This window comes from Panicum virgatum, chromosome 2N, assembly GCF_016808335.1.
Source record: "Panicum virgatum strain AP13 chromosome 2N, P.virgatum_v5, whole genome shotgun sequence".
NCBI classification, from domain to species: Eukaryota; Viridiplantae; Streptophyta; class Magnoliopsida; order Poales; family Poaceae; genus Panicum; species Panicum virgatum.
In genome coordinates this window covers 9,975,939-9,987,943 of record NC_053146.1, presented here as the reverse complement: position 1 = coordinate 9,987,943, position 12,005 = coordinate 9,975,939, and the positions used below count along the sequence as shown (strand labels likewise).

General features: G+C 41.0%; 2 protein-coding genes across 5 annotated transcripts; both read right to left on the bottom strand.

The window, feature by feature from the left end:
• Positions 1–1,138: 1,138 nt before the first annotated feature.
• On the bottom strand, positions 1,139–7,291 carry LOC120659713 (mRNA-decapping enzyme-like protein). Of its 3 annotated transcripts, none has more exons than XM_039937937.1 (8): positions 6,902–7,291; positions 6,735–6,775; positions 5,972–6,021; positions 4,960–5,104; positions 4,103–4,159; positions 3,289–3,409; positions 2,662–3,171; positions 1,139–1,419 (listed from the first exon to the last, which is right to left on the bottom strand). In XM_039937937.1, exons 1-8 carry the CDS (start codon positions 7,076–7,078, stop codon positions 1,369–1,371), a joined length of 1,152 nt encoding a protein of 383 aa, XP_039793871.1. In that variant the 5' UTR covers positions 7,079–7,291; the 3' UTR covers positions 1,139–1,368. The 3 variants fall into 3 exon arrangements, with proteins under 3 accessions (XP_039793871.1, XP_039793870.1, XP_039793872.1); XM_039937936.1 differs by lacking the exon at positions 1,139–1,419 and adding an exon at positions 1,429–1,806; XM_039937938.1 differs by lacking the exon at positions 1,139–1,419 and adding an exon at positions 1,819–2,262.
• A 1,124-nt stretch (positions 7,292–8,415) lies between these two features.
• Positions 8,416–11,611, bottom strand: LOC120659712 (IAA-amino acid hydrolase ILR1-like 9). 2 transcript variants are annotated; one of them, XM_039937935.1, is made up of 6 exons: positions 11,119–11,611; positions 10,394–10,519; positions 9,833–10,147; positions 9,593–9,721; positions 9,097–9,521; positions 8,416–9,015 (listed from the first exon to the last, which is right to left on the bottom strand). In XM_039937935.1, the coding sequence occupies exons 1-5, from the start codon at positions 11,473–11,475 to the stop codon at positions 9,147–9,149; spliced, it is 1,302 nt and encodes a 433-aa protein (XP_039793869.1). In that variant the 5' UTR covers positions 11,476–11,611; the 3' UTR covers positions 8,416–9,015; positions 9,097–9,146. The 2 variants fall into 2 exon arrangements, with proteins under 2 accessions (XP_039793869.1, XP_039793868.1); XM_039937934.1 differs by having other exon boundaries at positions 8,899–9,000; positions 11,119–11,610.
• Positions 11,612–12,005: the final 394 nt, after the last annotated feature.

The window sequence follows — 12,005 nt, the reverse complement described above, 5'->3', positions numbered from 1 at the left end:
CCAAAGCATTAATGTCCTATTCAAAGCAAAATTAAAAGTTTTCTTTAAATTTTGTGCTGAAACTTAAAAAAACCATAAACACGAAAGTTTTTCACCACTCCAACTCTACAAGTTTGTTTTTAGGCAAAAATTTATTTGAGCAAGAATTTAAAAATTATTTTTAAAACATGTTTCATTGGATTTGAAAAATAGTCATCATTTCATGTGTTAACAAACTAGCAAAAATGTAATAAAAGGAATATTTTATGCATGCACGGTTAGTGTTAATGACGATTCCAAACATATGATTAACCTTAACTACAGGTGATTAACACCTGGGGTGTTACAATCGCTGGTTTGCATAGTTTGCATAGGAGCCTAGTTTGCATAGCATGCATTGGCAAACTACAAAGGGTACATATACCTCTAACAGACCCCACCAAACCTTGGAGATTATGCCTATGGTAAGATTGTTGGAGTTATCTATTTTACCATCTATAGGTGAGGTGTACAATTACTATAGAGAGCACATAGCACCTTACTACTGTTGATTATGCCCTTACTGTCAACTGGGGGAAGCCTAGTACTACCGGTTGCTTGCCTCAAGGCACTATCATATTGTTAATAACAACGCAACCGGTTATGTTTTAACAAAGACTAGGAACAATATTCGTAGACGTAATTTTAGAGCATATTTTTCCCAAAGAACCATATTTTTTATATGATCACCTAATTTTCCATATTTTTTATATGATTTCCTATAATTTTATAATTTTAGCATTTGTGTGGAATATTGTCCCACCTTATAGTTGAAGGTGAGTTAACCCAAGGATTGAAATACACTTGCACTTGAATTTATATTGGTGAACCTCACCCTCAACTAGCAAGGTGGAACAACCTTCCACACATGCTTTGCCACTTGCACATGAACCACTAGTAGTAGTTGGCTCAAATTCGTCCTCGGCGCAAATTCGTCCTTGGTGCGGGATGCCACTAAAAGGAATGACCAATTCTATAACATTTCAAAACTCTCAAATTATAAATACATATAAAAACTAGAACATGAGAGCTACAGTAGTATAGTGAAGTTTTGCCCATCTTAGATTTGTAGCTTTTATCTCTAGATATATAGCGTTCATCAGATCCCAAAGTTAAGATATATGTTCAGAACAAAACTTTACTGCACCACGAATATAGCAGATGACATTCCACGGAGCAGATAGATTTCATAAGCATTTACAGATATGTAGAAAGTACATAATACAAACTTCGCCAACCGATGGACTTCACTAATGAATTTACATCATAACTTGAATTACAAGCTCACAACAGATAGCAAGAGTCCAAACACAACCAGCCTGTTTGAGAGGTCTGTTCATTCAAAATTCATTATTGTCTGTTCACGATCTCCCGGTAGACCAAATCGATAAATTCATCATTCTGGCAAGAAACAGTAAACAACTTTGTATCTTAGATGCAGGAAGTAGTTTACAGTACAGGCCAACCAAGAGAAAGATACAAACATCGACAGGAATGTTCTACATAATGTGCAATTATTCAAGTCTATGGCGCGACGAGGTTCCAAGTGCTACCTTATTATGCATAGTTACTGAAATTGAACAGGGAAGGCAGTTGGGACAGGAAAAACACAAACTGGATAAATGGTCCAGATTTTAATCATTTAATGGAACCGTTCAATCAGCAGCTTAGCTTCGGTTGAGCACAGGCAGCGTGCCCAGGGACCCTTCTATCAGTGGGATGATGCTGACGGTAGCTCCCTGATGCCACATTCCCTTCACGTCTCGGGGCTCCTTCTCCCATCAATCTCTTCCCACCCAAAGAAACAAGCAACCCACCAAATCAACAAATACGCAAAGCTAACATGGTTTTTAGCATGGCCGAGATGCTTCTATGGCAGATCAACATGTTGTTCCTGGTGGTCCACCCTATTCTCAGCCAGACGTGCAATGGCGGCCTGAGTTTCCAGTTTGGTGGGTCAAAGCCTCCAAGCTTTTCACTTGAGCTCATTGCTTGAGCTGCAGTGAGGGTCTACAAAGTGGCTGAGCAGCAATTGCTGTCAAATATTACGATTTGTAGGTCCCACCCAGAGGATGAAAAAGCATCACTGGGTAGTGGGTACATGGTCTACATGAGACTGGCTGCAATGTGTGAAATAGTGTATTGATACTTTGATAGGAGATTTGCTTCCTTCCAGTATGTTTACCTTTTTGGATGCAGGAATTTTCACCTTTCTTTTGGCTGATGTTTTTTCATGTTCAAAGGCTAGAAAATGCACAATACAAGTTGCACTATGATTAGCAAAATTGGCGGAGAAGGTTATTTGTATTTACACCCATGAACGAATTCATCTGATTGCCTATTAATGAACACACCCACTTGTCCTTAATCGACTAACAAGCACTGGCCAAACAACAATTTTTATTGAACCACAGGGTCAACCATAAACAATCGAACAGAAGTACCAGCTCGATTGCCAGTCCTGTCTTAATAACTATTATACATATATGTCTATGCTATAGCTAGATAATGAACAAATTAGACTAGAGCGAGAAATATTACTCAAACTGGCAACAATGGCGATAATGTGTATCTTCCTTGCAATATAAAAAAGAAGAATGCATTCAAATTCAACAAGAAAATAAAATTAACAGAATAGCATACCTCCACAAGTCTCAGTAATGCATCTCTAACTTTGTCTCTGGACAGTGCTGGGTTGTAGACTGGAGCTGATGCAAGAGACGGCGATGGATTTGGTGGTGGAAATGGTTGAAGCAATGGAGTCCCATACGGTGGAGAAGGTGAAGCTGTAGGTAATGGAAAAGGCTGAAGCAAGGGAGCACTTTGCGGATGCTGAGCAGTACGAGGGTGTTGAGGTGGAGCAGTTGGTGCTGCAGAATTACTGCGCACCATTGCTGTCTGCGCTGATGTCAATGGTGAGAAATGTGATGGATTTACAAGGCTTGTGGACCTCACTATAGGACCAGTGCCACCATGAACATCAGCAGGTATGCCAGAAACTGATGAGGTCTGTGAAGGAAGCAAATGATGCAAGCCCGGTGATTGCGATGTAATTGTACTAGTAGGTGCATGTGACAAAGGAATAGCACCAAAAGATTGATTTGGCTGTCCTGCAATAGCTACAGAGGTGGTGCCACCAGCGTTCACAGCTGCCTGTTCCCAGAGATGCACATTTAAACACAGAATAAAAGTTACAGCTACTATTTTGGAGAAAGTAGACAACTAATGGAGATGAGGGGACCAGTATAATGAGAAGAACAGTTTCCATACACTGAAGAATGCAGATAAGGGGTCCTCTTGAACGTGGGTGGTAGTTGATATGATATTTGATGTTTGCGGTTCCAGAGGACCTTCAACCAACGCAGGTGCTGCTTCAAGCTCTTCAAATTCACTAAAACAGGATCAATGTTGTAAAATATGCCACACTTTTTCTCCAAAAAAAAACTTTATTTTATAAGATGATGTGGCTCGACACTATAGCAGTAATGCTGAAAATGTGTATAATTAACATCAAACAGTAGTAAGGTGCAGTGTTAAATTAACAAGAAAGGGTGGTATCAAGTCATGTTAAAACAGCACCACTCTAACTTGCTTGTTTTCACATCTATACCTATTTCTAAAGCGAGTAAGGTTTCCACCTAAAATTTTGGTTTGGACCGTCTCATATTATTGACAGGTGGACCTTAGTCCACCCCGTATGTGAGTCGGACTAACCCCCCTCGGTCCACGATTCGATCATGTAGATCCCTATAAATTAATGCACGGGCACCAATACATATTTGATACTTATACCAACTTTGTCCGTAGCAACGCACGGGCACAATTGCCTAGTAATATGATAACTGAAGTACAATTGCTTCTCATGTGCAAACAAGAAAATAAAATGCTATCCAGTAACATAACAGTATGCATATGCCTTGAGTAACTTTTAGTTCTTCACTGTATGTATTTGATGAATTCAGCATCCAATCATCACGAATTAAAAAAATATGATAAGCACTTGTTTGCTAAGTTCCGGAAGATCCATAAAAAAATCAAAGCAGTATTTTGTGTGTCCAACTGATTAGCAAAATATTTCAAGTACCTTTGAACAGAGGGAATCTTTGGCTTTGGAGGCACCTTCGAGAATGCATTCAGTATCCTGCAAAATCGCAGAGTGATGTATTGTACTATTGTTCACTAAAGGAATAGGAAAATTGCATGAGAACTGAAAAATGCCCCAGTTTGCTAACTAGATAAAGTGCCAAAGTGAGAAAGAAATAATGGTATGAATCTGATGTAGATCATATATGCATATGTGAATGTGACCCTCAAATTCCTGGAAATTATCGATCCTAATGACTGAAACCAGTTTAACAATTCAACTCAACCTGTTCACTTTCATAGGTCACAGAAGTGCCCTGATAACCCACCAGCTACATCAACATATACGGTATCGGTTCCAAAACATCACTTGCTGTGCACTGACATATTTGTGTTTTGCTGGTAAATTAGCAGTATAATCCAATTGGCAAAGTTTGTACATTTGGGAACACAAGCACAATACACGTTCAGGGGGCTACAAACTAAATCTTGAAGTTTAAGACGGTCCATTTTCGCAGGGAGTCGGCAAATCTTTTTGACCAAAATGTAGAGCAGTCACTAATCACGCATCTCTTATATCAATGCACAATAAACATTAGCCAGTTAGTAAGTTCTGTTATTTTCATATCATCAATAAACTGATATTTCATAGGGAAGGCATAACTGGACTCATTAACTCCATACATACAATACTCAATAAACAATGCCCTTATGAGAAAAATAGAAAACCTTAACATATTGATCAGGCTGCCTCTGCTTATACCAAATCATGAAATGGAGTAAGATATGTCCATGAACAGAGGGGAAGAAGACCCTAAAGGCAAAGGCAGGTGAAATAATAACAAATTTACAAGATACCTGCTAAAAAGATTTGCAACTTCTTGACACTCCTGGGAGTTGTAAAACCAAATTCCAATAACTTCTTGTGCAGAATTGCGGTACATTATATAAGGAACTTGGAGTTGGTATTCGAAATCTCCCAAGAGATCTTCAACTAGATTATCTGTTAGCAAGAGGAAGCCAAAGAAATATAAAAAAACATTACAAGGGATGTAAAGATAGAATAAGGCCATAACTTTTAAGATAAACATAATAAGCTTTTATCACGATCCAATTGAGAAGAATAATCCAAAACTGATCTTATGATGACCAGCCAGTTTCAAGGAATATGTTTTCTCCCAATATTTTATCAACCATAGTAGCATCTAACATACTATAGAATTCAGCTTCAAACAGGAAGCCATATCATAAGTAATCTATCTTCCTTTGCCTGTAGGTTTTATTTCAATAATATAAATTTGGACTGTATGGAACAGAGAATACAAAAATACTAACAAAGCTCTTAAAGGTCTTTTTTGTTTTATCACAATGATAAAAGGATAGAAAATGGTTGAATGAAAATCAATTTATCATCTATTAATTTGATAAATAAGACTATTGCATGCCATCTTTCTCAGCCAGAGAAGTATTTTAAAGCAAACATTAATATACCACTTAACTAGGTTTCAAAAAGTATTGACGAAAGGGGGCAGTAGGAATTCAAAACATCAATTGAATAAAAAAGGATGCAAAGAAATATGTTTGATTAACCTTGAAAAGCTGAATCTTTATGAACTTCATAAGAAGGAATTATCTAAAATTTCAACTACTTCCTAATGGCAGGAGCAAAGAGCAGTTAGAAAAGATCACAATTGTTCACAGAAAAAAAAAGTTCACTAATATACTACTTGAAGTTTTGAACCGCCAGGTTGATACCGATCATCATTCATGTCACATGATTGAATTATTCTCATGTGTAAGTCTTACAAAGGGTAGACATAATCGATCATACCAGATCAAACAAGCTCAAGAAAATTACATGCTAAAATACCTGTGTTCCGGCGATTCATGACAATGAACTGGAATCTGGGTTGGGCATTCCTGAAATAAATATACCCTATTTGTCAGAGACATACTAAGGTATCTGACACAAGTAGCAAATGCAAATTGTTAAACTTTCATCACTATAAGGCCCACAACATTTCAGTTATCACTAGAAATAACAGAGGACATCTAGAAGTGGAAGACTGGAAACAGATAGAAATATGGACACATGTCAATAGATCAATGCTAGGATACGCAAATGCTTGCACTTGCAGGGAATGAATTCTCCTTGTCGGAGCTTTTGATTTTAACTCTAAAAGTAGCATGACTTGGTAATCACTAAATTGCAGCTTTGAACCCCGAAATAGTCAATTCCAGGTCATGTGTCTCTCGAGAAGCGGCATAACTAACCAAATAACTGCAATCTTTACACCGCAATCAAATTGTCCATATTTTGTTCTTATGCCCTGCCGTGCATCGACTTTAATGGCATATGTGGTGCTGTGCATCTACTTTAGCAGCATACGCCACGCTGTGCATCTAGAAAACAGAGAGAAGCAACGGACAGCGCAACTGCAGAAACTTTGCCACTAAAGTTATCAGTTTTATTAGTTTCCTATGACCACCAACCAATCCGGTTTTTATGCTACACATAAGTCAGTTATATGATAAATTGCTACAATGGAACAACATTGATTATAGACAAACTGTAGAAGTTTCGATTTTTGTGCAGTTCATTCATGGCGCTAGTCCGGAGAAAGTGTACGCACCTCTTGACGACGAAGAGCGACCCCTCGACATCCTTCCGGCTCTGCAAACCCAACAACAAGCACGCAAATCAGGCCGTGAACCAACCAAGCATCCAAAATCCCCCACCCAGAAACACAGAGGGGCTTAGGGTGAAGCCGAATCCGGCGGAGGCGGCGGTCGCACGCACCCACTGGTTGACGTCGGTGTCGAAGTCGTAGAGCGTGACGTGGGCGGCGGTGATGAGGATGTCCTCGACGGCGGGGTCGAGGCGCTGCAGCACGGTGAGGTTGAGCGTCCGCGTGCCCTCGCCGTCCACCGCGAGGTTCGGCGTCACCTTCGCCCTCCCGCCGCCGCCGTGGGCCATGTGCCGCGCCGCCGCGGGTGAGGAGGGGGGACGACCTTGGCACTCTGGTGGCGGATTGCCTAGGGTTTGGGGGGATTGGATCGGAGGGATTGGAGGGGCCGAGGGGGAGGAGGGGGAGGGGCGCAGTGGGCGGCGAGTTGAGACGAAGAGGACGAGGAAAATAAAAAAGGAACTTTTTTTTTGTGCCCAGCAAGTATTTTTTGTGGGTTTTTTTTTACGGTTTGGGGAAACGGGGGAAGCGAGAAAAGGGGGAGCCGAGATCCGGGACGGAATGTTTGGTGGCGGCGGCATCGGGGGTCACGTGACGTGACGACGTGTTAAGGTCACGTGCCGCCACTGGAGATCAGATCACTCCTGGAGAAGAGAAGGCCCGACGAACGCACGTTCGGTGACATGACATTCCAAGGTGATATTCACTGTGTTCGGCTGGTGGGTAGGACTCCAGCTCTACAGTAATTCTCTCACACTACTCCAGCTTCAACCTCCAGCCACCAGCCAAGTAATAGTGTTTTTCTCTCACACCACTCCAGCTCCAGCTCCAGCCAGCCGAACGCGGTGATTGAGTTATTGATGTGTGTGATTCATGTGATATGAGTTTTATATGTGAATAACTCAATGTTACTGAAAATATCACCATGGAATGTTATTGAATCTCAATCCGGGATTGACGGGATTATTGTTTGTAATATCGTACGGGAATAGTATTTTTGCTAATGGAAGTAGAAAGAAAACTCTAATATTACAAAATCGCCATCATCATCCCATAGTTATTCCACATTCATTTTCTCTCCATATCGTCAAATGTGAGACTACTAATCTTTCCAAAACAAGATTTGATTGGATTGGAGGGTAGTTTTAATCACCATATTTATTTGTCTATCAACGTATGGAGTAACTTCTAGGTGATTGATACCTTGAAGGCATGAACTATCATCAACGCTAGATTTGCTGAATTCCAAAAATTTTCCAAGAATGTACATAAATGTCACCATATTTGTGGCCCAAGTCACGAAAAATTGAATTTCTTGTAGTAATTTTTCGATGGATGGTTATTGAGTTCTTATAAATTTTCTCAATTAGCTAGAGGTTTTGTAATTCAATTTGGATAATCTCATAGGAAAAAATAAATTAGCAACCATGAAGCCCAACAATTACTTTCCAAAAAAAAAATGGTCGATCACTTAGCAAATAATATAACTCTCGGAGAATATCATTATCAGACTAAAAAACCTTAGGTATTTGAGAAAATTCTAAAAGATCAATACCTGTTGTTCATTTGCTACCAAATACTATTGTCTCCAATTAATCAATAAGAAATGTTTCACAATTTGCTTGAATGAAATTATTTTAATATTGACAGAAACCATGGCACGCAACTTTATATCAGAGATTCTTTCATGTTTAAAGTTGGAAACATTATAACAGAAACCATGGTACGCAATTTTATTTATCAGAGACTCTTTCATGTTTAGGAGATAATTATTTTTTTAGTGCATCCACATCCTGTTCTTGCATTGTAGAAAATAAATTTTGCATGTGAAGGCATTTCCGATCCCAAAGCCATTTCACAACTAAGTATTTTCTATGTTCGCCTCTTTCAAGTGTCTAGAGCCCAAGCATCTATGCTGATGTGCTACTACATCGTAAAGAAGATCCATATTTTTTGCTTTAGTATTCACATTGCCTTTTCCTATTCTTTCAAATTTAACTCAAGGATGTAAATATAGTGGGTTGGTTCTGTTATTTTACAGCTAGCTCCTTCTTTGTGCCAATGGTCATTCCTACGTACAAGATAATTCAACAACATGCTACTGATGTCGAAGTTTGTTTGCAACCAATTTTTCTTCCTCAGTGAAGTTTTATTTACATTTTCTAAAATGTTGGGTCTTCAACATGTCCACTTCTCAATATCCTTGACGAACCTGCAAAAAAAGAGGCTGAAATAAGAAAGTGGCATTCTGCATTCACAGATCATTACAAGGCAGTAGGACAACGAAATGAAAGAAACTTCAAGTCACCTGGATGAATGAAGAGAGCATATATAGCCCCTATATGTTCCTATTCTGTTTCATGTTGATCCATGCTTCTTCAAGTATTCAATTGCAACGGCAGCATGGAATGCAGATCCCACGGGAGGTACATCTTCATCGATCTCAAAGTATGGGGAGTGAAGTTTATGGACTGCTGACATTGTGCTCTCGTTGCGGATCCCAATGTTGAAGAAGGCACCCGCCATTCTCTGAGCATAGAACCCAAAATCCTCGGCACCCATTACCAGGGGAGAAACCCTGACGTTCTTTTCACCAAGGAATCTCTCAGCCACTGCCTTAGCATGACCATACATCCCTTCATCATTGATCACAACAGGATATGGCCTCATCTTGTCCTCCATGAAGTCCACAGAGGCAGTACAGTGATGTGCCGCAGACTGCCCTTCTACAATCTTCCATAGAAGCACATGTCAAGTGAATGTGTAGCAGAAGATACTCATTTCAGGTTCGAGATGAGCTTTACCTCTCTGATCCTCTTCTTGAGATATGATAAACCTTCATTTGACAGGCTCCTCAAGGTGCCACCGAAGGTCACAGACTCTGGAATAACATTGAAAGCTTCTCCTCCTTTCAGAAAGGTGATAGATACCACCTGAAAGTTTCAACGGCAAGGAGCTGAGGCACCTGTCTTTCACTTTCAGCATCTATGCAAAATTCATAATAAATAAAATTGTTGCTATAGGATTGTAAGTCGATCACTTACTGCACTCTGGAGCGGATCAATTTCCCGGGAGACAATTTGTTGAAGACTGAGGATGGCAGTGGACGCAGCTACAATAGGATCGATGGACTGATGGGGTACTGCAGCATGTCCACCTTTTCCATTCAGGGTTGCTATGAATCGAGCTGATGTTGCAGAGAAGGGTCCTGGCCTGGATGAAACGGCACCTAATAGAAGGTCTGGGCTGACATGCAAGCCAAATATCGCTGACACGTCATCAAGACAGCCTTCTTGTAAGATGTAGTAGGCCCCGCCGTAACCCTCCTCTGCTGGCTGGAATACAAGTTTCACAGTACCCTAATGAACAAAACAAAGATCCACACATATTACACAAGCATGTATTGCATAGATGATCTAGTCCTAATAACCACAAGCGAAAAAAGAAAATTAAACCTTGGCGAGAATAAGTCTCCAATTATTGAGAACATATATATGACATCGCTTACTGACTTTTATTTTCTTGATAGTATATAGTAAAGAACAATCTGGCGCTGTTCTGCAACGTGTAAAAATTATTAACCAGACATTTCAATAACACAATACCTTCAAGTCACCCTTCCGATCTTGAAGTAGCTTAGCAGCTCCCAGGAGCATTGTTGTGTGTGCATCGTGTCCACAAGCATGCATTTTCCCACTTTCCTGGCTCTTGTACTCCCAATCTACTAATTCCTACCAATGGATAATGTCATAGTAAGCCAAACAACCACACCTCAAGTAGTATGTTTTCTACAAACGTTAATTAAACAATGTAATGGGTTCGTTCGTTTGTTTTTTTTCTGAAATTTGTTTGATTTCCTTACAGAATGCAATGCAAACTATCGCAAATGGTCCAAGCATTTTTTTATTATCCTCTTAGTTGACCTTGTTAGCGTTTTTTATTTGGTACCATGGGAGTTGTCTCGGCAAGAATCTTGTTCAGATGATGCAGTGACTTGCATATTGCAGAACAAATCGAAATGAACTGACTTACGATGCATCCAGAGAATGTGATGGTAGATTATTACAAAATAAAAAATTCTGATGATGAAACCAACTATATCAGTATCATGTTTCTATATATGTTCCTATTTCCATGAAACTGATGCGTCATCATGCAATGCAAGTCAATGGATTCAGACTCCAATCAGACCCTACAGTTCAGAGGAAAGCAAATTTCCACCTGGAAAGGGCGGAAATTCTCCTGAGTATCATATTCACTAGCTAGAGAGATCGTCTTGCCATCCGTGCGCGCGCAAGATCAGAACCGAGAAGGCGAGAATCATACGGACCTGCAAGGGGAGCGCGTCCATGTCGGCTCGGAGCGCGACTACGGGCCCGTCGTCGTGGCCGCCGCCGCCACCAACGATGGTCGCCACGACGCCGGTCTGGGCGACTGGCCACCTGTACGGCACGCCGATCGCGTCGAGCTCGGCCCGCACGAGCTCGATGGTGCGGTACTCCTGGAACGCCATCTCGGGCCGCTGGTGGATGCGCCGGCGCAGGCCGCGCAGCCACGCGGCGAACCCCGGCGCGCGCGCCTCGGCCAGGAGCTCCCCCGCGAGGTGCGCCTCCGCCGGTGAGGCGAGGGAAAGGCGGAAGCCGAGTAGTATGGGTAGGAGGAGGCAAGACGCCGCGGCGGCGGCCATGGTCCAAGGAGATGAGTTGTCTCGGAGGCGGCTTCGGAGTGGACGGACGAGTGGCACCAAAGTGAAAAATTGAAAATCAAAATCCTACTAGAATCTTGGATCCTTGTGTTTATCCCCTACTTCCATGGTTCATTATCAGCAACAAATCTGGGACGATTAATCTCAACGCGTTGGTAAAGATAATAACTCAGTCCACTCTTTACCGTGTCTTTAGGCCCGGCTAGCCGCTTCTTCTCCTCAAAGAAGTGTTACCCTGTTTCTCAAAAAAAAAAGTGTTACCCCTTGGACCTCCTAAGGACAATTATTTTATCCTAGATAATAGGATGAATGACATTCCTCAAGTCAGTCAGTTGTCGGAAAACGAATTTCTCATCGCTCCATATTTGATATTCGGAGCGCCAGCCCAGACAGCTTCACGGCTGAATTTTATTAGCAGTTTTGGGATGTCATCAAAGAGGACGTGTTGTGAATGTTTCATGATTTGCACAAACGTGACCTCCTCTTATTCAGTCTTAATTTCGCTGTCATAA

Coding starts and splice junctions, on each gene's coding strand:
- LOC120659713 (XM_039937936.1), bottom strand. CDS start 7,078: ATGGCCCACGGCGGCGGCGGGAGGGCGAAGGTGACGCCGAACCTCGCG. Junction 4,160..4,959: donor GTTGCAAATCTTTTTAGCAG/GTATCTTGTAAA, acceptor GCGATTTTGCAG/GATACTGAATGCATTCTCGA. Junction 3,172..3,288: donor CCTTATCTGCATTCTTCAGT/GTATGGAAACTG, acceptor CTCTGGGAACAG/GCAGCTGTGAACGCTGGTGG.
- LOC120659712 (XM_039937935.1), bottom strand. CDS start 11,475: ATGGCCGCCGCCGCGGCGTCTTGCCTCCTCCTACCCATACTACTCGGC. Junction 10,148..10,393: donor ATCGGAAGGGTGACTTGAAG/GTATTGTGTTAT, acceptor TTTGTTCATTAG/GGTACTGTGAAACTTGTATT. Junction 9,522..9,592: donor TCAAGAAGAGGATCAGAGAG/GTAAAGCTCATC, acceptor CTTCTATGGAAG/ATTGTAGAAGGGCAGTCTGC.